Source organism: Eretmochelys imbricata, chromosome 2 (assembly GCF_965152235.1).
Source record: "Eretmochelys imbricata isolate rEreImb1 chromosome 2, rEreImb1.hap1, whole genome shotgun sequence".
In the NCBI taxonomy this organism is placed as follows: domain Eukaryota; kingdom Metazoa; phylum Chordata; order Testudines; family Cheloniidae; genus Eretmochelys; species Eretmochelys imbricata.
Window position 1 is genome coordinate 147,846,915 of NC_135573.1, and position 20,919 is coordinate 147,867,833.

The following is a 20,919-nucleotide window of genomic DNA, read 5'->3' on the forward strand; positions in this document are numbered from 1 at the left end:
ACAGACCTATGCAAAAATTACAAATATAATTATACTCACATCCTTAACAATAGTGTTAGCGTCTGATGGGTCCCTCAAGGCTCGATCATCAGTAGAGGAATGATTCCTGCTGGAATCTCCCATAGGGAGCTCAATTTTCCCATTCTGGGCATCCCCTTTTTATAATGTGATTCTGTCTATACCTGCATTCTGTGCATGTCCATAAAAGTGTCAACCTTCTTTTTTCTTATTGGTCTGTGTCCCCTGGAAACTTAAGGAACCCGACTTTTCTATAGGCTGTGTAATTTGCCTTTATTCTCGCTAGCACTGATGCACAACCTGTATCCTGTGATTAAGACACACATCTGAGACAGATGGGCCTTTACAGTATTTTTATGATCTAATATTAATCTTCTGGATAATTTTGTGCAATATTACCACTTAGTTCCTCTTTTCCCATAATCTTAGGGTTATTTCTCAGTCACTGATTTAAGTCATGGTTTCTTGTCTCCAAGGCCTAAAATAGCTAAGCTAAAGTCTTGCAGGCCTCAGCCTACAGGTTGTTTCAGCTTGTCTTACTCACATCTAATACTTGGTTCCAGTGTTCCTCTAATTTTTCCCATACATGTGCTGAAAGAATTTTGTTATGTGCACAAATATGGAGGTGACACATCACCTCCATACTGGTGCACATAACAAAATTCATGTGATGGGGTGGGGCCGAGGGGTTCGGAGTGTGGGAGGGGGCTCAGGGCTGGGGCAGAGGGTTGGGGTGCAGGGGGCTAATGACTCTGGCTGGGGGTGTGGGGTGGGCCAAGGATGAGGGGCTCAGGACTGACGCAGAGGGTTGAGGTGCAGAAGGGGGTGAGAGCCTCCTCCTGGGGGGTGCAAGCTGGGGTAAGGGGGTGGGGTGCAGGCTGCCCTGGCAGCTCCTGGGCTAGGCTTGGTTTTGGCACCTCTTCCCTGTCCTCAGCAGCTCCAGGGACCAGGGGGCTGGGCTGGAGGGCCTCTCCCCTCATCTGTGGCAGGTCCAAGAGGAGTGCAGGGTTAGGGCCGGGGTTGGGGAGCCTCTCCCCCTTGGCCGCAGCAGGTCCATCCGCAGTCCGGGCTGCCAATGATGGTCCACCGCAGACCATCCCTCACCAGTGGCCCAGAGGAATGATGGGCTCCTTTCCACCCTCCCACCCCATGACGGAGGGCGGGGTCAGAGAGAGGAGCCCTGGGCCGGCGGGCCCATAGGAGCATGGGGAAGGGTCCAGAGAGGAGCCTAGTGAAGTGGAGTGCCGGGCCAGGCCACAGGGCCCCTGCTGAGTGTGAGCCTGGTGCCATTATATACCTGGTACTGTCGAGGCTTGGGGAGGGGCACTGCAGTGAGTACGGTGCTATGGGGGGGCATCTCTCCCCAGCACAGCCCTGCGTGCCTGCGTGGCACTTAATAGGCTGCTGTGCGGTCACACAGCTTAGAGGGAACTTAGCTTGGTTCTGATAAATACTGATCAATCATATACTTTTATAATCCTACAAATTAACTCTAATTAACATACAATGAATATATGTAATAAAACATATTGACTAATCTTAACATCACACAATAAATGGATAAGAAACTAAAATCATTGGCTACAGAAAGATCCAAAGGTTCTGCAATATTGGCTCAAAGATTATCCAAATGGGTCTCTGGTTGCATTACTCACTGTATCAGGGGCTCAACCTCTTGCCTTCATCCGGACTCTGCACGCACTCCACGAGGCCAGTTTCTACCTCGGTCTCATTCCTTAAGGATCTCCCCATAACGGAAACTTGCAGAGCTGCAACTTGGGCCTCAACCCATACTTTTGCAGAGCACTATGTGATCACTGGAGACTCAGCCTCTGATGCCATCTTTGGCTCTGCACTACTCTCTTTAATAACAGACTCCACTCGAAGTCTCAGCCCTTCATTGGGGATACTGCTGCAAAGTCGCCTACAGTGGAGCACCCACAGGGACACTACTCGAAGAAGAAGTGGACGTTACTCATCCTGTGCAGAAACGATGGTTCTTCGAGATGTGTGTCCCTATGGGTGCTCCACAACCTACCCTCCTCCCCTCTACTTCAGACTTCCCAATATGGGGCTTTGCGGTAGAGAAGGAATGGGGGGTAGTTTGCCCGCACAGCATTAGATAGTCTTCAGGCAAACCACGAGAGAGGGAGAGCACCTGTGCAGGCTGAATGGACACTGCTACCTAAAATCTCTGATTAGCGGTACAGAGGCGCAGATACATCTACAGTGGAGCACTCATAGGGACACACATCTTCTTCTGAAGAAGCTTAAATATGAAGTGGCTGAGCCTCTAACAAAAATATGCACTCTCATTAAAAAGAACCACTGTTATAGAATATTTGAGGGTAGTAAATGCTGTAATTATGTTTTAAAGAATGAATCTAGCCCCTCTCACACGCTCCCTCTCGCAATTCCCTTGCAAAATTCCCCTGTTAGCCACTCATGTTTTAAAGGCTCTGGGGATGATCTGAGGAAATATAGCCAGGTACATATGTAAGGCTTTTTTGTCAAATTGGTTGAAACAGAACAACAACAATTTTTGGAAGATTGTGATATAAACACATCTAACCAGCACAGTTTCTGCAAAGGTAAGTTGTGTCTTGCTATTCTCTTAGAAATATTTGAATGTGCCAGTAAAGTAGTAGTAAAGAAGTCTTGATCACTGTCTAAAAATACTTACATGGGGAATAGAAATCTGATAATAGATAATGACTGATAGTTGAAGTTAGACACATTTAGACTGAAAATAAGCATAGATTGTTAGAGTAACTGACCACTGGAAGAATTTACCCAGAATTGTTGTATTGTATGTGCAACAAGCAGCACGATTGGTCAGAGCTCCAGTATGAAACTGGAGAAAAGCCTGTTGAGTGTCTTTGAGTTAAATTTAGAGTTTGTTGAGAGCAACAAAGGTGATGTCGTGGTAGGTGTCTGCTTTTGACCACCAGACCAGGAGGATGAGGTAGACAAGGCTTTCTTCAGACAACTAACAGAAGTTTCCAGATCACAGGCCCTGGTTCTCATGGAGGACTTCAATCATCCTGACATCTGCTGGGAGAGCAATACAGCAGTGCACAGACAATCCAGGAAGTTTTTGGAGAGTGTTGGGGACAACTTCCTGGTGCAAGTGCTGGAGGAACCAAATAGGGGCCATGCTCCTCTTGACCTCTGATCACAAATAGGAAAGAATTGGTAGGGGAAGTAAAAGTGGGTGGCAGCCTGGGCAGCGGTGACCATGAGATGGTCAAGTTCAGGATCCTGAAAAAAAGGAAGAAAGGAGAGTAGCAGAATATGGACCCTGTACTTTAGAAAAGCAGACTTTGACTCCCTCAGGGAACTGATGGGCAGGATCCCATGCGAGGCTAATATGAGGGGAAAAGGAGTCCAGGAGAGCAGGCTGTATATTAAAGAAGCCTTATTGAGGGCACAGGAACAAATCATCTCAATGTCCAGAAAGAATAGCAAATATGGCAGGCGACCAGTTTGGCTTAACAGAGAAATCTTCGGTGAGCTTAAACACAACAATGACTAGATGACTAGAGAGGAGTATAAAAATATTGCTCCAGCATGCAGGGGTGTAATCAGAAAGGCCAAAACACAACTGGAATTGCAGCTAGCAAGAGTCAAGAGTGCACCCTTGTTGCCAAGAAGGCTAACAACATATTGGCCTGCATTAGTAGGAGCATTGCCAGCAGATCGAGGGAAGTGATTATTCCCCTCTATTCGGCACTGGTGAGGCCACATCTAGAGTATTGCGTCCAGTTTTGGGCCCCCCCGCCACAGAAAGAATGTGGACAAATTGGAGAGAGTCCAGTGGAGGGCAATGAAAATTATTAGAGGGCTGGGGAACATGACTTATGAGGAGAGGCTGAGGGAACTGGGCTTATTTAGTCTGCAGAAGAGAAGAGTGAGGGGGGACTTGATAGCAGCCTTCAACTATCTAAAGGGGGGTTCCAAAGAGGATGGAGCTAGGCTGTTCTCAGTGGTGGCAGATGGCAGAACAAGAAGCAATGGTCTCAAGTTGCAGTGGGGGAGGTCTAGGTTGGATATTAGGAAAACTTATTTCACTAGGAGGGTGGTGAAGCACTGGAATGGGTTACCTAGGAGGTGATGGAATCTCCATCCTTAGAGGTTTTTAAGGCCTGACTTGACAAAGCCCTGGTTGGGATGATTTAGTTGGGGTTAGTCCTGCTTTGAGCAGGGGGTTGGACTGGATGACCTCTGGAGGTCTCTTCCAACCCTAATCTTCTACAGTTCTATGATTGTAGTGGATTCTCTATCACTGGCAGTTTTTAAAATCAAGATTGGAAATTTTTCTAAAAGATATACTCTAGTTCAAACAGGAATGAATTCAGGGAAGTTCTATGGTCTGCATTATGCAGGAGGTCAGACTAGATGACTACAATGGTCCATTCTGGGTTTGGAATCTATGACTCTATGAGAACTGGTTGACATAATTTTAGACTTACAAAAAGGCCTTTGACAAGGTCTAGCAAAAAAGCCACTAAGAAGCTAAAGAGTCATGGCGTCTGAAGCAAAGTATTTTCATGGATCAAGAACTGACTAGGAGAGAAAACAAAGAGAAGGATTAAATGCTCAATTTTCTTCATAGCAAAGGTGCCTTGAGGTTTAGTGCTAGGTCCAGTGTTGTTTAATATATGTATTAATTATCTGAAAAGGGAATGAATAATGAAGTAGCAACATTTGCACATGATACAAAGTTATTTAGGTGAGTGATGCCCAGAGGGGACTTGTGAGGAACTAGAGAGAGTGAACAGGAGTGGCTAACAGGGGAATTTTGCAAGGGAATTGCGAGAGGGAGCGTGTGAGGGGGGCTAGATTCATTCTTTAAACTTAAAGCCAAAAAAAACGCCTGATAAAAACAAAACCTCAACAAAGGATTTAATTTCACGAGTAAAAAGATAATGCAGGCAGAAGTCCAGCAACATAGTGGGGCTATCCAGTTTATTGCACCCAATGCAGCATGTATGCTATGGGCAGGTGGTGTATATGTGCATTCAGTGCAAGGAGCTCCTGGCCTTCAGAGACCATGTACGGGCTTTGGAGACCAGAGTGGCTGAACTGGAGTAGCTAAATGAGACAGAGAGGTACATAGTTGAGACTTTCTGGGACACAGCAGAATGGTCCCACCCCGAGTCTGACAGCTTCTGTGCTGTTGAGGAGGATGAAAGTCTCAGGGAAGGAGAACATCCAACCGTAGCAGAAGGAAACAATCCCATAGTTGGGACCCTCCTTCCAGATGATGATGTGGTATCCTCTCACAGTGAGGATACCTCTCTGGGAGAGGGAACTCCAGTTATTAGGAAGAGACAGGTATTAGCAATGGGCGATTCAATCATTAGAAACATAGATAGGTGGGTTTGCAATGACCGGGAGAACCACATGGTATCTTGCCTGCCTGGTGCAAAGTTTGCGGCTCTCCTGAGACATCTAGATAGACTTATGTGTAGTGCTGGGGAGGAGCTAGTGGCCGTGGTACATGTAGGTACCAGTGATATAGGGAAGGATATGAGAGAGGTCCTAGAGGCCAAATTTAGGCTGCTAGGTAAGAGACTGAAGTCCAAAACTCCATGGTAGCATTCTCTGAAATGCTTCCAGTTCCATGCGCAGGGCCAGGTAGGCAGGCAGAACTGCAGAGTCTCAATGCGTGGATGAGAGGATGGTGTAGGGAGGAGGAGTTTAGATTTATTAGGAACTGGGGAAAATTTTGAGAAAGAGGAGCCTATACAGGAAGGAGGGGCTCCACCTAAACCAAAATGGAACCAGATTGCTGGTACTTAAAATTAAAAAGGTTATAGAGCAGTTTTTAAACTATGGGCTGGGGAAAAACCGACAGGTGCGGAGGAGCACGTAGTTTGAACAGAGATATACCTTAGGGGAGAATCTATTCATGGAGATTCTCTATGTCCTAATAAGGAGGAGAGGCTGGAAGATGATAAAATACAGGTAGGATCTGATGAGGAAGAGTCAAATGAAAAAAATATAGTCCCATTCAATTACATTATGTAATTTCAGACAGCTAAAAAGTGACAAGTTTTTAAAGTGCTTATATACCAGGGGTAGAAGTCTAAATAATAAGATGGGTGAACTAGAGTGTCTCATATTAAATGAGGATATTGATATAATAGGCATCACAGAAACTTGGTGGAATGATGATAATCAATGGGACACAGTAATACCAGGGTACAAAATACTGTGCTGGTGGGGCAGTGGCACTATATGTGAAAGAAAGCGTAAAATTAAATGAAGTAAAAATCTTAAATGAACCAAACTGTACCAGAGAATCTCTATGGATAGTAATTCCATGCTCTAATAATAAGAATATAACAGTAGGGATATATTACTGACCACCAGAACAGGATGGTGATAGTAACTGTGAAATGCTCAGGGAGATTAGAGAGGCTATTAAAATAAAAAAAACACCACAGCAGCCCAGCACTGTAGCATTTAATTTCAGAAAGGGGAACTACACAAAAATGAGTAGGTTAGTGAAACATTAATCAAAAGGTACAGTGCCAAAACTGAAATCCCTGCAAGTGGCATGGAAACTTTTTAAAAACACCATAATAGAGGCTTAACTTAAATGTATACCCAAATTTAAAAACATAATAAGAGAACCAAAAAAGTGCCACTGTGGCTAAACAACAAAGTAAAAGAAGCAGCGTGAGGCAAAAAGGCATGCTTTAAAAAGTGGAAGTTAACTCCTAGTGAGGAAAATAGAAAGGAGATAAGGATTTAGGAATAGCATGTGGGGACATGATAAAGTATATGAAATAATGAATGTTATAGAGAAGTGAGATCAAGAGCTTCTATTCTCCCTTTCTCACAACACATGAACAAAGGAACATTTGATGCAGTTAAAGGTGACAAATTCAAAACTGATTAAAGGAAATACTTTTCAAATGATGTGTAATTAAACTGTGGAATTCATTTCCACAGGAAGTTATTCTGGCTAAGAATTTAGCAATATTCAAAAAGGGATTGGACATGAGTAACAAGAATAAGCAAAATTATAGCTAATGATAAAATTTTTGGAAAGGAGATAAAATGTCATGCTTTAGGGCATAAGCCAATCTCTAACAACTAAAGATCAGGATGAGACCTAATGTTGGGGCAGTTTATCCCACATCCACCTCCTATAGGGTTCTTACACCATCCTCTGAGGCATAAAGTGCTGGCTACAGCTGGAGACATGATACTGGACTAGATGGACCTCAGGTCTGACCCAGTGTGGCAATTCCTATGTTCCTAACTGGGAAAGACAGTAGTAGAATCTTTAAGTTTTTAAAAAAGATTTCTACACAGTAGCCATTCCTGAACAGTGTACGGTTTATTCCTGCATGTTTTTCAGAATCTGCCAGTGCCTGCTGTGCAGTGCTTAAGTGACATTGTACCGATCTGGACAGTTCTAAATATTAAAAACAAACTGCACAAGCTTAATGTGATATGGAAGCTTCTACTCTTGTGGGTAACAGACTGTGCAATCCTTCCAGCAACTTTGTGTCAGGGTCCTTTCATCCCTTATTCCCTGTTTTTCAGATTTGGAAACTGGGTCATAGAGAGGTAAAGGCCAAAATTTTCAAAAGTGGCTTCTGATTTTGACTGCTAAACTGAGACCCACTGAGCTGGATTTTCAGAAGTGCTAATCACCCACACAAATCCAATTGAACTCAATGTGTGCTGTAAGTATTCAGCACAGAGGCTTAAGGAGTCCCAGAATGCCTCAAATATTATTATGGATTTTAAGAGAAAAAATAATATATCTCATCAAAACGGAAAGTGTCTGCAAATAGAAAACTTTACAGATGCTCCCCGACTTATGCAATCATTCCATTCTGGAACGCCTTGAGTAAGTTGAATTTTGCATGAGTCAAAATGTATTCCCGACTGTCACGCAAAAAAACCCCAAAACAACCCACTTCCTATTTCTAGCTTATGGAACTTTTTCTGTAAGTGCAGATTTGCGTAAGTCGGGTTTTGCATAACCCGGGAAGCGTCTGTTCTCCCATTTAGGCATGCCCCCAGCCTTGGTACCACATGTTTTTAGCAGCTTTACAATGGCTGCTGGGGCTCTGTCCCACTCACATAAAAGGAGAAAATAAAATATATATGATAGTTTATCTTCAGCCTGATCATAGGCACCGACTCTGAGGCTGGAGCATCCACAGAAAAAATAGTGGGTGCTCAGCACCCACCAGCCTTCCCACCGATCATCTGTTCCGTGGGCCTTGACGATCAGCTCCTCCCCTCCCCCAGTGCCTCCCGCCTGCTGCTGATCAGGAGGAAGAAGAATGAGGGCAGGGTATGTTTGGGGAGGGGGTGGAATGGGGGCAGGAAGAGGCGGGACAGGGGCAGAGCTTTGAGGAGGGGGCAGAGCTTTGAGGAGGGGGCAGAGTGGGGGCGGGAAGAGGCAGAGCAAGGGTGGGGCCTTGGGGGAAGGGGTGTAGTGGAGGTGGAGCATCTCTGGGGAAAGCTGAATGTGGGCATCTGTGATCCTGATTCTGTGCACCATTCACAGCTGTTAAGGCAACTCAATAGCTCAATCAGATACACGCCCAAGCGATCTACTGGACAGTCACAAAAGAGGACTGAAGGACAGTTTCAAAAATGGCTATAATTAAGTAGCATGTGTCTGGTTAAGAAAAGTCACAGTCCTCTACTTAACACTCTGAAATACAGTTGCTATGACTATCTAAGTGGACCTTATACATAAAAGCCACATTTAAAAATGCCTTCAATTTGCCTTCTCTCCTTTCAGTAATAAATGATGTTACACTTTTTAAAAGAAACAGTTCTGAGGTGCAAACAGAAAAACCTTGAGAAGTTTTACTTTACATCAGAGGGAAACTCAACTTACACTCAGTCATCCAATTCACACCTGTTCTTACTTTTTGAAGATACCATGCCATAAGTTGATAGTTTTGATCTTTTTGCTTTTCTTGATAATTATAAGCAGTGTGAAATCAGAAGCAGTCACACAATTATTGAAATAATGCATGTTTTTAAGAGTATTTTTCCTGGCTTGCTTTTGGGAAATTTGATTCAAACTTATAGGATAATTATATTGATATTTGCCTGAATTAGAAAAATATTTCTAAATCTTGTTTTTACCATTTATATTTTACTGTGGCATTGGAAAGTTCTGAAAAGTACAATTAGGGCATTTTACTTTGTCATTTGTGCATATGATTGGACAGTCTCTGAATGTGCTTTGTTAAACCACTACAGTGGAGTGAATTTCCTGAACTTGCTACCTTTGCTTTTAGGTTTAACAAGGATATAGAGTTCATGATTGGACACAAACCCAACATTTTCTGGCAGGTCACATGGAGAGTGGTCAGTCCTCTCATTATGATAGTTATCTTCTTCTTTTACTTTGTGGTGAAAGTCAACCAAGAACTGCTCTATATCATTTGGGATCCTAATTATGTAAGTACATAAGGTCAAAACACATATCTTCAATTTTTTTATGTATTCCTCCTTCTTTCTGTGTGTGTACTAATTACATCCATCTTCCGCATGTTGCCCATTCAACAGTGTTCTCATGAATACTCTGCTACAGTGCATAAAATGGAATATAAAAAATTAAATGTTAGACCTTAGATAAATGAACTTGCTATTCTAAATTCAGCCACAAATGAATGGGAATTGCTAGATGATGATGTCTTAGTAATTTTACTCAAGAGAAGGAAACGAGAGTCCTACTGTGAGACAGGATCAAGGCAGGACCCTGTGAACTTAATCATTTATAAAGTAGGGATTGCATAACAGTTTGAAATGTAGAGAGCTGTCACTGTTAACAAAAGACAAGTGGGTCAGATTCTGAAGCCATTTATATTCATGAAAATCCATAAGAGCTGCAGTGAGGTTGTGATCGGTTTTCCCAGGGTGCAACCTGGAATTGGGGTACCGCTGAGCTTTCTAACTGGCTTACTAACCTGGGCTCCCTCTCCCACTGTGATATTATGACAAGTTGCAAACCTCTCCAGGTACTGCACTTACACAGACAGCCACAGGCAAGGACACACACAGCTGAGTTCCATGAATGCTTTTTCCAGCCACTCATGAACTAACAATAGGGAGGCCTCAGCCAATTCCTCACAGCTCCCCAGCCTTGCACCGCTGAGCTGTACCATCTGGCCCTGGTCAGAAGCCTCACCACCCTCAGGCCAAGAAGAGGATAAAGATACTGGTCCAACTCCCCACTTAAGAGTTTTCACAACTTGATAATGCCCTGAAACTCTACCCCCCTCCCCGCCCTAAGTGAATCATGCCCAGGGTCTTTCCATCTCTTTTACCCTCTTTCACAGTGTATGCCAGCTCCCCAAACCCCTACAGTTAGCCCCTGGGACACAGGTCGCACCTCTTACCTCAGCAGACTTCTGGGGGAGCTCCATCACCTCTTTTCCTGCTTTTCCCCAGAGGCACTTTACCCTCCATCTTGTTTTCAAGGGGTCTGCCAAGAGGGGCCACAGCCTCCTCTTCCTTGCATCTGCAAAGAGCACTAAAATATTCAGGGACAGGACCAGCCTCCTGGCCCTATAGGAAGACTGAATGACGTTGCAGCCAGTAGTTCTGCTGCCACAGGTGGGGTTTGTCTACCTTGAGCCCTATCCAAAGAGTCTCTTATTTGTGATCTCCTAAGGGAGAAGCCACTTTGGGAGGGGATGTCAGAGGAAAGTCTGGGCAAAAACTTTATTGCAAACTCCCCATCATTCAAAATTCATGAGTTAGTCCCAAAAACTTTTGATTTTTTAAAAATGGGAAGTTTGGGGTTCTTTTTATTTATCTTTTGATTTTTAAGCCTTCAGTGTGGATTTGGTACAAATTTTCAAGCTTTTCTATGGCTAGAAATTTACTTTTAAAAAAGAAAAGAAGAAAATGGAAATTCTCACTTAATCACATGAATCCAGGAATTGAGGCTTTAAGACAAATACTTAGTATCATGGGACTCATGAGCTTGCAGTGCTACAGAAGACATTTGGGGGTGTCAGGGAGCTGAAAGAGGGAAGGCTTGCACAAAAGCCACTTTTTGGGGAGATACTTTGGCAGGTCTTCAACTCCACCCCTGAGCTCCTTGTTTCTTCCTAACCAACTGAGCCACCTCTCAGAGCTGCCACTCTCAGGTATGAAACTTCTGAAACCTGACAAGGTAGACTCAGAACATACACAAAACCCTCTAGGCTCAGAAAATCTAGCCCCATCTACTGCAGAAAAAAAATAGGTTGATAGAATTTGCAGTAACAAAGAAGTCACTGTAGTCTAGTGCATAGACCAGGTGACACCACCAGTGAACTCCTGTGGTCTAGCCCCAGCTATGCCACAATGACTTAATCTGTGAATTTGGACAAATCATTCAACCTCTCCTTTTTCTCATTTTAATTATCTGAAACAAAAACTTACTGTACCTATCTTACAGTGATGTTGTGAGGACTACTTAGTCAATGTGTGTACCATAGAATCATAGAATATCAAGGTTGGAAGGGACCTCAGGAGGTCATCTAGTCCAACCCCCTGCTCAAAGCAGGACCAATCACCAACTAAATCATCCCAGCCAGGGCTTTGTCAAGCCTGACCTTAAAAACCTCTAAGGAAGAAGATTCCACCACCTCCCTAGGTAACCCATTCCAGTGCTTCACCACCCTCCTACTGAAAAAGGTTTTCCTAATATCCAACCTAAACCTCCCGCACTGCAACCTGAGACCATTATGCCTTGTTCTGTCATCTGGTACCACTGAGAACAGTCTAGATCCTTCCTTTTTGGAAAGCCCTTTCGGGTAGTTGAAAGCAGCTATCAATTCCCCCCTCATTCTTCTCTTCCGCAGACTAAACAATCCCAGTTCCCTCAGCCTCTCCTCATAAGTCATGTGCTCCAGCCCCCTAATCATTTTTGTTGCCCTCTGCTGGACTCTATCCAATTTTTCCACATCCTTCTTGTAGTGTAGTGCCGAAAACTGGACACAGTACTCCAGATGAGGCCTCACCAATGCCAAATAGAGGGGAACGATCACGGCCCTCCATCTGCTGGCAATGCCTCTACTTATACAGCCCAAAATGCCGTTAGCCTTCTTGGCAACAAAGGCACACTGTCAACTCATATCCAGCTTCTTGTCCACTGTAACCCCTAGGTCCTTTTCTGCAGAACTGCTGCCTAGCGGCTCGGTCCCTAGTCTGTAGCAATGCATGGGATTCTTCCTTCCTAAGTGCAGGACTCTGCACTTGTCCTTGTTGAACCTCATCAGTGCTTTTAAGATGTTAAATGCTAAATGGTGTTATTGTGGAACTCAAATTATAAAAGCTATTTTTAAAAAATCTTGTTTTATATCTTTTAATGCATAAACTACAAATACTCCCTTATCCTTTCAGAGTTAAAATACTGTTATGGAGGAATTAATGTTATGGTTCTGGGTTTTCTCTGTATTACTGTTTATTATATCTATTAATGGGGTTAGAGGGGCAAACAACCTAACTAGTTTTAGGATGAATCTTGATACATTTATGAACGGGATATAACAGGGTTGCTTGTATTATCAGGGGACTGGACTCAGTAACCAAAGAGAGTCCCTTCCAGGACTATATTCCTGAGTTGAATGTTCTTATATATTTTGCCCACCACAAGTCCTTGAAAGTTGATTGTTTATTCTCACAGGATCAGTTCCCCAAATCAGAGAAAGTTGGATATCCTGACTGGGTGTATGCCATCATTGTAATCTTGGCTGGAGTGCCTTGTTTGGTCATCCCTGTCTTCGCCATCTACAAAGGCATCAGAAATTGCTGTCAAGAACAAGATGGACATCAGGGCCTTGTCATCTCAGTTTCTGAGCCCTCTGTGAATGGAGACCTGAAGAATCGTGCATGAAAACATATTTCAAAGAGATGGAAAAAAGACCTAGTTAGTGAGGGAAGGAAAAACAAACCAAAAAATGTAAATGAAATCCATAGTTAGTTCCTTTGTCATAAAGGGGCAATGATGTGAGGTTCCTAGGGGAACAATGAAACTAAGTGAATCCTACAGTAACTGATTTCAGTGTCTGACTGTTCAGGCAGAAGAACTAATGTGAACACTAATTTTATGCTGACCTCTGCCTTGCACACTCAATTGTTTTTAACCACAGATATCATTGTGTTGCACAGAGTCACAAATACTTTCCTCAAGCAAAAGTTTTAAATATTTAAATATTAAAACATTTCTAAGTATGAAAATCATATCTTGATTTATTTATACCCTCTGGATAGTTCACTAACTTCCCCTTTACTTTCTAATTGCCAGCAGATAGTTCTTTCCCCTGCTGACAACATAGGAGAGTAGCAGCAGCAGCTCAGGGAATGGCACAATCTACCTTCTTTAGCTCCTATTTAACAAACAGTGGAAGGAGAAGTGGTCTCAGACACACCTCTTGTCCACAACGTCCTTGATGGCAGGGGGAGCTGACAGGGGACAAGTTAGAGTTGCCAACCCTCCTGGTTTTGCCGGGAGTCTCCTGGAATCTCCCGGAGGCTACTGAAGCCAAACTGGGAGATTACAGGCACTGAAAGTCCGGCGGTGCAGTGGGGCTAAGGCATGTTCCCTCCTTGGGGGATAGCAAGCGATGTAGGGAGGAGGGATTGAGTGGGCATGGCCTCAGGGAAGGGGCAGGGCGAGGGTGTTTGGGTTTGTGTGATTAGACAGTTGGCAACCCTAGGGCAAGCTGGGATAAGATCTTCACCTCTTCACCTCACTTTAATACAGTATTGTAATACTTGCTTATAGAATCATAGGAATTTATTGGACCACGCAAGTACTAACTTCAGCACACACAAGCAGCACTGAACTTCCTGTTAACTCTCTACCAGACCAGCTACAACAAACAAGACCACAACTTAATACTAAGATAAAGTTATAGCACCATATATTGGTGGAGGTGCTGTCTACACTAATCATTACAACTTATCCCCTCCAGTAAAATAAGGATTTAAAACAGTAACTCCTAGGAATCCAGGTAGTCTGCCATCCACACAAGCTTCGGTGTAAGTCTGCCTGCTCAAGTCCCATATTTAACAATGGAGCTATTGTTCATAGTTGGATTTAGATTATTAGCAAGTTGGAGGGTTTACATCCTCCAGGTTAGGCATAGCTGTTGTGGACAGACTGTGCATTGAAGACTGCGGTGTGCTGAGGACCCGAAAATACTCTGGCAATTCTGCCTGCAAACTTGTCTCCCACTCTTAGGAACAAAAATCTGCTAGGGTACCTTCAAATCCTGTTCTGCATCCCTCTGGGACAGTTGAGGAGCATCCTCAGTGTTTACTCTCCCTTTTCTTTCAATAAATCTGTTCATCAGGTTTCAGTGGACTACAGAAAGGCAGTGGCAAATCTGCCAATGGGCCCATGAGGCCCATGCCCAGAAGTACCAGTCAATTGGGGGCCCCAGAAAAATGGGCTCCCAGAAGAAATCTGCCATGGGGCAGTGGAAGCCTGGAGCCCTGGCAGAAGCCATGGGTGGGGCAGGGCAGAGGAAACCACAGAGCCCCAACCCTGGTCCCTGGCAGAAGTGCCAGGTGGGGTGGGAGAAGCCCCAGTGTCCCAACCCCAGTCTCTGGCAGAAGTGCTGGGCAGGCAGGTGGGGCTGGAGAAGCTCCAGTGCCCTGACCCTGGTCCCCGGCACAAGTGCTGGACTCGTGGGTGGAGCAAGAGAACTGCCAGCGCCCCAACCCTGGTTCCCTTCAGAAGTTCCAGGTGGCAGGGGAAGCCCCAGCACCCTGACCCCGGCTGTGGCCCCAGGACTGCAGGAGCTCTCACTTCCTGCTGTGGCCCCGGGGTCATGGCAGAAGGACAGAGCTTCTCCAGTCTTGGGGCTGCAGTGCGGGATGGCAGAAAGGAGCAAAAGGGTTGCAGGGCCACAGTGGGTGGAGGGGGGAGGAATGGGGCTGGACTGTGGGTGGAACAGGATGGGGCCATGGGAGAAGGGCCAGAAAGGGATGGTGTTGTGGGCGGGGCCACAGGTGGAAGGGGTGGAATGGGGGGTGGGACCACAGTCAGAAGGGGTGGGGAGGGTCTCCCCACTTGCTTTGGCCCAGGGCAGGAAACCTTAATCAGCCTCTGCAGCAAGGCTACCTCTTCCTTTTTCTATCAGCAAGAATAAGTTGTTTAGTTTCTGAATTACTGTATATGAGCCCCTCTAAAAAGGAGTAAGTCTGGGATTTTTTCCAGACTGCCTTTTCCAGTTGCGTAACCACATCTTCTCGCCTTATTCATAGATTCATAGATATTTAGGTCAGAAGGGACCATTATGATCATCTAGTCTGACCTCTTGCACAACGCAGGTCACAGAATTTCACCCACCACTCCTACAAAAAAAACCTCACACCTATATGTGCTATTGAAGTCCTCAAATCGTAGTTTAAAGACTTCAAGGAGCAGAGAATCCTCCAGCAAGTGACCCGTGCCCCATGCTACAGAGGAAGGCGAAAAACCTCCAGGGCCTCTTCCAATCTGCCCTGGAGGAAAATTCCTTCCCGACCGCAAATATGGCGATCAGCTAAACCCTGAGCATATGGGCAAGATTCATCAGCCAGATACTACAGAAAATTCTTTCCTGGGTAACTCGGATCTCACCCCATCTAATAGCCCATCACAGGCCATTGGGCCTATTTACCATGAATATTTAATTACCAAAACCATGTTATCCCATCATACCATCTCCTCCATAAACTTATCGAGTTTAATCTTAAAGCCAGATAGATCTTTTGCCCCCACTGCTTCCCTTGGAAGGCTATTCCAAAACTTCACTCCTCTGATGGTTAAAAACCTTCGTCTAATTTTTAGTCTAAGTTTCCTAGTGGCCCGTTTATATCCATTTGTTCTTGTGTCCACATTGGTACTGAGCTTAAATAATTCCGCTCCCTCTCCGGTATTTATCCCTCTGATATATTTATAGAGAGCAATCATATCTCCCCTCAACCTTCTTTTAGTTAGGCTAAACAAGCTAAGCTCCCTGAGTCTCCTTTCATAAGACAAGTTTTCCATTCCTTGGCTCATCCTAGTAGCCCTTCTCTGTACCTGTTCCCGTTTGAATTCATCCTTCTTAAACATGGGAGACCAGAACTGCACCCAGTATTCCAGGTGAGGTCTCACCAGTGCCTTGTATAACAGTACTAAAACCTCCTTATCCCTACTGGAAATACCTCTCCTAATGCATCCCAAGACCGCATTAGCTTTTTTCACAGCCATATCACATTGGCGGCTCATAGTCATCCTATGATCAACCAATACTCCAAGGTTCTTTTCCTCCTCCGTTACTTCTAATTGATGGGTCCCTAGCTTATAACTAAAATTCTTGTTATTAATCCCTAAATGCATGACCTTACACTTCTCACTATTAAATTTCATCCTATTACTTTTACTCCAATTTACAAGTTTACAAGCCTTCCGGGATGGGAATTTAATGTTCCTCTTTCCTGACATCTTTTGTGGGCATGCTCACCTCTGGCTCATCTGTTCCACTGCTACCTTCTGGAATGCTGTCCTTAGATCACTGATATACAATCTGCCGCGTCACACACGTGTAGGTGCAGGAACAATCAAGGCCCTGTTGCCTGAACATTGTTACAGGGAAGCATGGTTTGCAGAGTCCAAGAATAATCTCATAGGGAGAGTAATAGCTAGCTGAGTGCTATCTAGTTTTCTAGACAAAGATGACAAAACAAGTTTGTGGTGGAGGGATAGCTCAGTGGTTTGAGCATTGGCCTGCTAAACCCAGGGTTGTGAGCTCAATCTTTGAGGGGGCCATTTAGGGATCTGGGGCAAAAATTGGGTATTGGTCCTGCTTTGAGCAGGGGGTTGGACTAGCTGACCTCCTGAGGTCCCTTCCAACCTTGAGAGTCTATGAAAACATGTCTTTGTATCCCAGTTTTGTTGGACTCAAAGCATGGAACCCATGGTGCAGTTTACCCTCTCCACTTCCCCATTACTTGCAGGTGGGCAATGCTGGTCCTCACATAGTTACCTGGCATTGTTGGAAAACCTCCTGTAGTAATTGTGATTCAAATGCCTTTCCCTGATCACTATAGATAAAAGTTGGAGGGCCAAACTGCTATGCTACATGTTTCATTAATGTATTTGTAACTGTATCATTCCTTCTATCTTTCAGTGACTGTGCCATCACATACATTACCAGCAGCTATCAATTGCCACCTGGTGTTTCTGGTAGTGGTCAGTGTGTGTGAACTCCCTGTGCTTAGTAGGTTGGGGCATTTCCCCTAAGGGAGTCCTGCCTCTCCTTGCTGCAGCTTTCCTTTCTGGACAGGCAAGACAGGAAAGTACCAAGTCTTTAACATCTGCAGCCATGCCCAGTCTAAAAAAATCTGCCAAAAATACACTGCTCAGTTATATCCCAGATGGCCTGCCATTTCATGATCATGAAGGCACTCTAGTACTGTTTTCTGTAAACTGGCTGGAAGAGACAATCCTTTTACCTTCATGCACCAGCAATTTGGTAGTCAGATCAAAGGATAATCATTCCTGGTACTGTGCTGGACCTGCCCAGCCTGGGTCTCCTTTGATAGATCTGTTGGTGCACTGAACATAACTTAGGGTCCTTAGACTGTTCTTGCTAGATGAAGACCAGGGTGAATTTAGTCTCACTGCTCCTTACCTAGCTGAGAGCATCCACAACCACATTTTGCTTTCTAGGTTTATGGTGAATTGTGAATGTATTTTCAGACAGTTTGCAAATCCTTTTCCACAGGTGTCCTTCTGGGAATGGGCAACAGGGGATGGATCACTTGATGATTACCTGTTCTGTTCATTCCCTCTGAAGCACCTAGCATTGGCCACTCTCAGAAGACAGTCTACTTGCCATTCTTTCTCCTATTTCAAAAAGGCCAATCCCCCCTCATAGCAGTTGTGTAAATGCTTGCATAACCGTCTATAGGAACCACAATCCGCACAGGCAAGCTGCTAGTAAAAGGCTTTGGAATCACTATCTAAAACCACTACTAGGTATTGTACTGCTTTCTCATCTACCAACTCATTCACAGAGAGAAACAGCTCAGTCTGTCAGCTACTCACAGATTCCAATCTCATCTGCGTGACCATAAACTACTTCTCAGGCTAAAGTCCTTTTGCCATTTTGAAATTGCTGCTACGAGTTGTAATACTCACTGATAGACTCACAGGGATGTATTGGGACACAGCAAGCATTAACTCCAGCACACAGAGTCAGGACGCAGCTTCCTGCTAACCTCTACCTACCCTACCACCCCAGGTCAAATACAACAACATAACTATACAAGACTTAACACTAAGATATTGATCATAGAATCATAGACTATCAGGAGGTCATCTAGTCCAACCCCCTGCTCAAAGCAGGACCAATCACCAACTAAATCATCCCAGCCAGGGCTTTGTCAAGCCTGACCTTAAAAACCTCTAAGGAAGAAGATTCCACCACCTCCCTAGGTAACCCATTCCAGTGCTTCACCACCCTCTTACTGAAAAAGGTTTTCCTAATATCCAACCTAAACCTCCCACACTGCAACTTGAGACCATTACTCCTCGTTCTGTCATCTGCTACCACTGAGAACAGTCTAGAGCCATCCTTTTTGGAAAGCCCTTTCGGGTAGTTGAAAGCAGCTATCAAATCCCCCCTCATTCTTCTCTTCCGCAGACTAAACAATCCCAGTTCCCTCAGCCTCTCCTCATAAGTCATGTGCTCCAGCCCCCTAATCATTTTTATTGCCCTCTGCTGGACTCTTTCCAATTTTTCCACATCCTTCTTGTAGTGTGGTGCCCAAAACTGGACACAGTACTCCAGATGAGGCCTCACCAATGCCAAATAGAGGGGAACGATCATGGCCCTCCATCTGCTGGCAATGCTTCTACTTTTACAGCCCAAAATGCCATTAGCCTTCTTGGCTACAAGGGCACACTGTCGATTCATATCCAGCTTCTTGTCCACTGTAACCCCTAGGTCCTTTTCTGCAGAACTGCTGCCTAGCCGCTCGGTCCCTAGTCTGTCACAGTGCATGGGATTCTTCCTTCCTAAGTGCAGGACTCTGCACTTGTCCTTGTTGAACCTCATCAGATTTCTTTTGCCTCAATCCTGTCTTTTGTCTAGGTCCCTCTGTATCCTATCCCTACCTTCCAGCATATCTATCACTCCTCCCAGTTTAGTGTCATGTGCAAACTTTCCGAGGGTGCAATCCATGCCATCCTCCAGATAGTTAATGAAGAGATTGAACAAAACCAGCCCCAGGACCGACCCTTGGGGCACTCCAGTTGATACTGGCTGCCAACTAGACATCGAGCTGTTGATCACTACCCGTTGAGCCCAATGATCTAGCCAGCTTTCTATCCACCTTACAGATACTGCACCATTTATTGATGGAGGTGCCATCTACAGTAATCATTAAAGTATTAAGCACCAGAGCATTTAAGGCCCTCACTGTAAGCCTCTTTTATCCAGCTATCCCCTTTGTCCACATGTATCACTTTGCACATTTTTTTAAAGAAAAGATCAAGTCTTAGCCAATCCATCCTGACTTTCCAACATAACAAAGATAGCCTGTTGGAAAAAAAATATAGCTATGCTTTAAGGCAGTGAGTTAGTGTATGGAGAAATGTAGGTACTTGAATTACTAAATCCTCACAAGTCCTCATTTGTAAGATAGACAGTAAAGGGACTTGTAAGATAGACATTAAAATGTGGGGGTTAATTTTCTTATTTAAAGGAAAACAGATTTTTTTTCAGTTGGCATTCCTGAATAGAGAGGACCCCCTCTGTTGTTTCATATATTCCACAGCCAGAAGAGACCATTGTGAACATAGATTCATAGATATTTAGGTCAGAAGGGACCATTATGATCATCTAGTCTGACCTCCTGCACAACGCAGGCCACAGAATTTCACCCACCACTCCTACAAAAAAAACCTCACACCTGTGCTATTGAAGTCCTCAAATCGTAGTTTAAAGACTTCAAGAAGCAGAGAATCCTCCAGCAAGTGACCCGTGCCCCATGCTACCGAGGAAGGCGAAAAACCTCCAGGGCCTCTTCCAATCTGCCCTGGAGGAAAATTCCTTCCTGACCCCAAATATGGCGATCAGCTAAACCCTGAGCATATGGGCAAGATTCATCAGCCAGATACTACAGAAAATTCTTTCCTGGGTAACTCGGATCTCACCCCATCTAATAGCCCATCACAGGCCATTGGGCCTATTTATGAATATTTAATTACCAAAACCATGTTATCCCATCATACCATCTCCTCCATAAACTTATCGAGTTTAATCTTAAAGCCAGATAGATCTTTTGCCCCCACTGCTTCCCATGGAAGGCTATTCCAAAACTTCCCTCCTCTGATGGTTAAAAACCTTTGTCTAATTTCTAGTTTAAATTTCCTAGTGGCCCGTTTATATCCATTTGTTCTTGTGTCCACATTGGTACTGAGCTTAAATAATTCCTCTCCCTCTCTGGTATTTATCCCTCTGATATATTTATAGAGCACAATCATATCTCCCCTCAACCTTCTTTTAGTTAGGCTAAACAAGCCAAGCTCCCTGAGTCTCCTTTCATAAGACAAGTTTTCCATTCCTCGGATCATCCTAGTAGCCCTTCTCTGTACCTGTACCCGTTTGAATTCATCCTTCTTAAACATGGGAGACCAGAACTGCACCCAGTATTCCAGGTGAGGTCTCACCAGTGCCTTGTATAACGGTACTAAAACCTCCTTATCCCTACTGGAAATACCTCTCCTGATGCATCCCAAGACCGCATTAGCTTTTTTCACAGCCATATCACATTGGCGGCTCATAGTCATCCTATGATCAACCAATACTCCAAGATCCTTTTCCTCCTCCGTTACTTCTAATTGATGCGTCCCTAGCTTATAACTAAAAT

General features: G+C 44.4%; 1 protein-coding gene across 1 annotated transcript in view; it reads left to right on the forward strand.

Annotated features, from left to right (window-relative positions):
- Window positions 1-12,901, forward strand: part of SLC6A19 (solute carrier family 6 member 19) — an 82,910-nt gene extending 70,009 nt beyond the window's left edge. The window contains exons 11-12 of the mRNA XM_077809177.1: window positions 9,309-9,471; window positions 12,692-12,901. Of these exons, the coding sequence (XP_077665303.1) occupies window positions 9,309-9,471; window positions 12,692-12,901 (373 nt within the window). The remainder of the gene's footprint in view (window positions 1-9,308; window positions 9,472-12,691) is intronic.
- The last annotated feature ends 8,018 nt before the right edge of the window (window positions 12,902-20,919 follow it).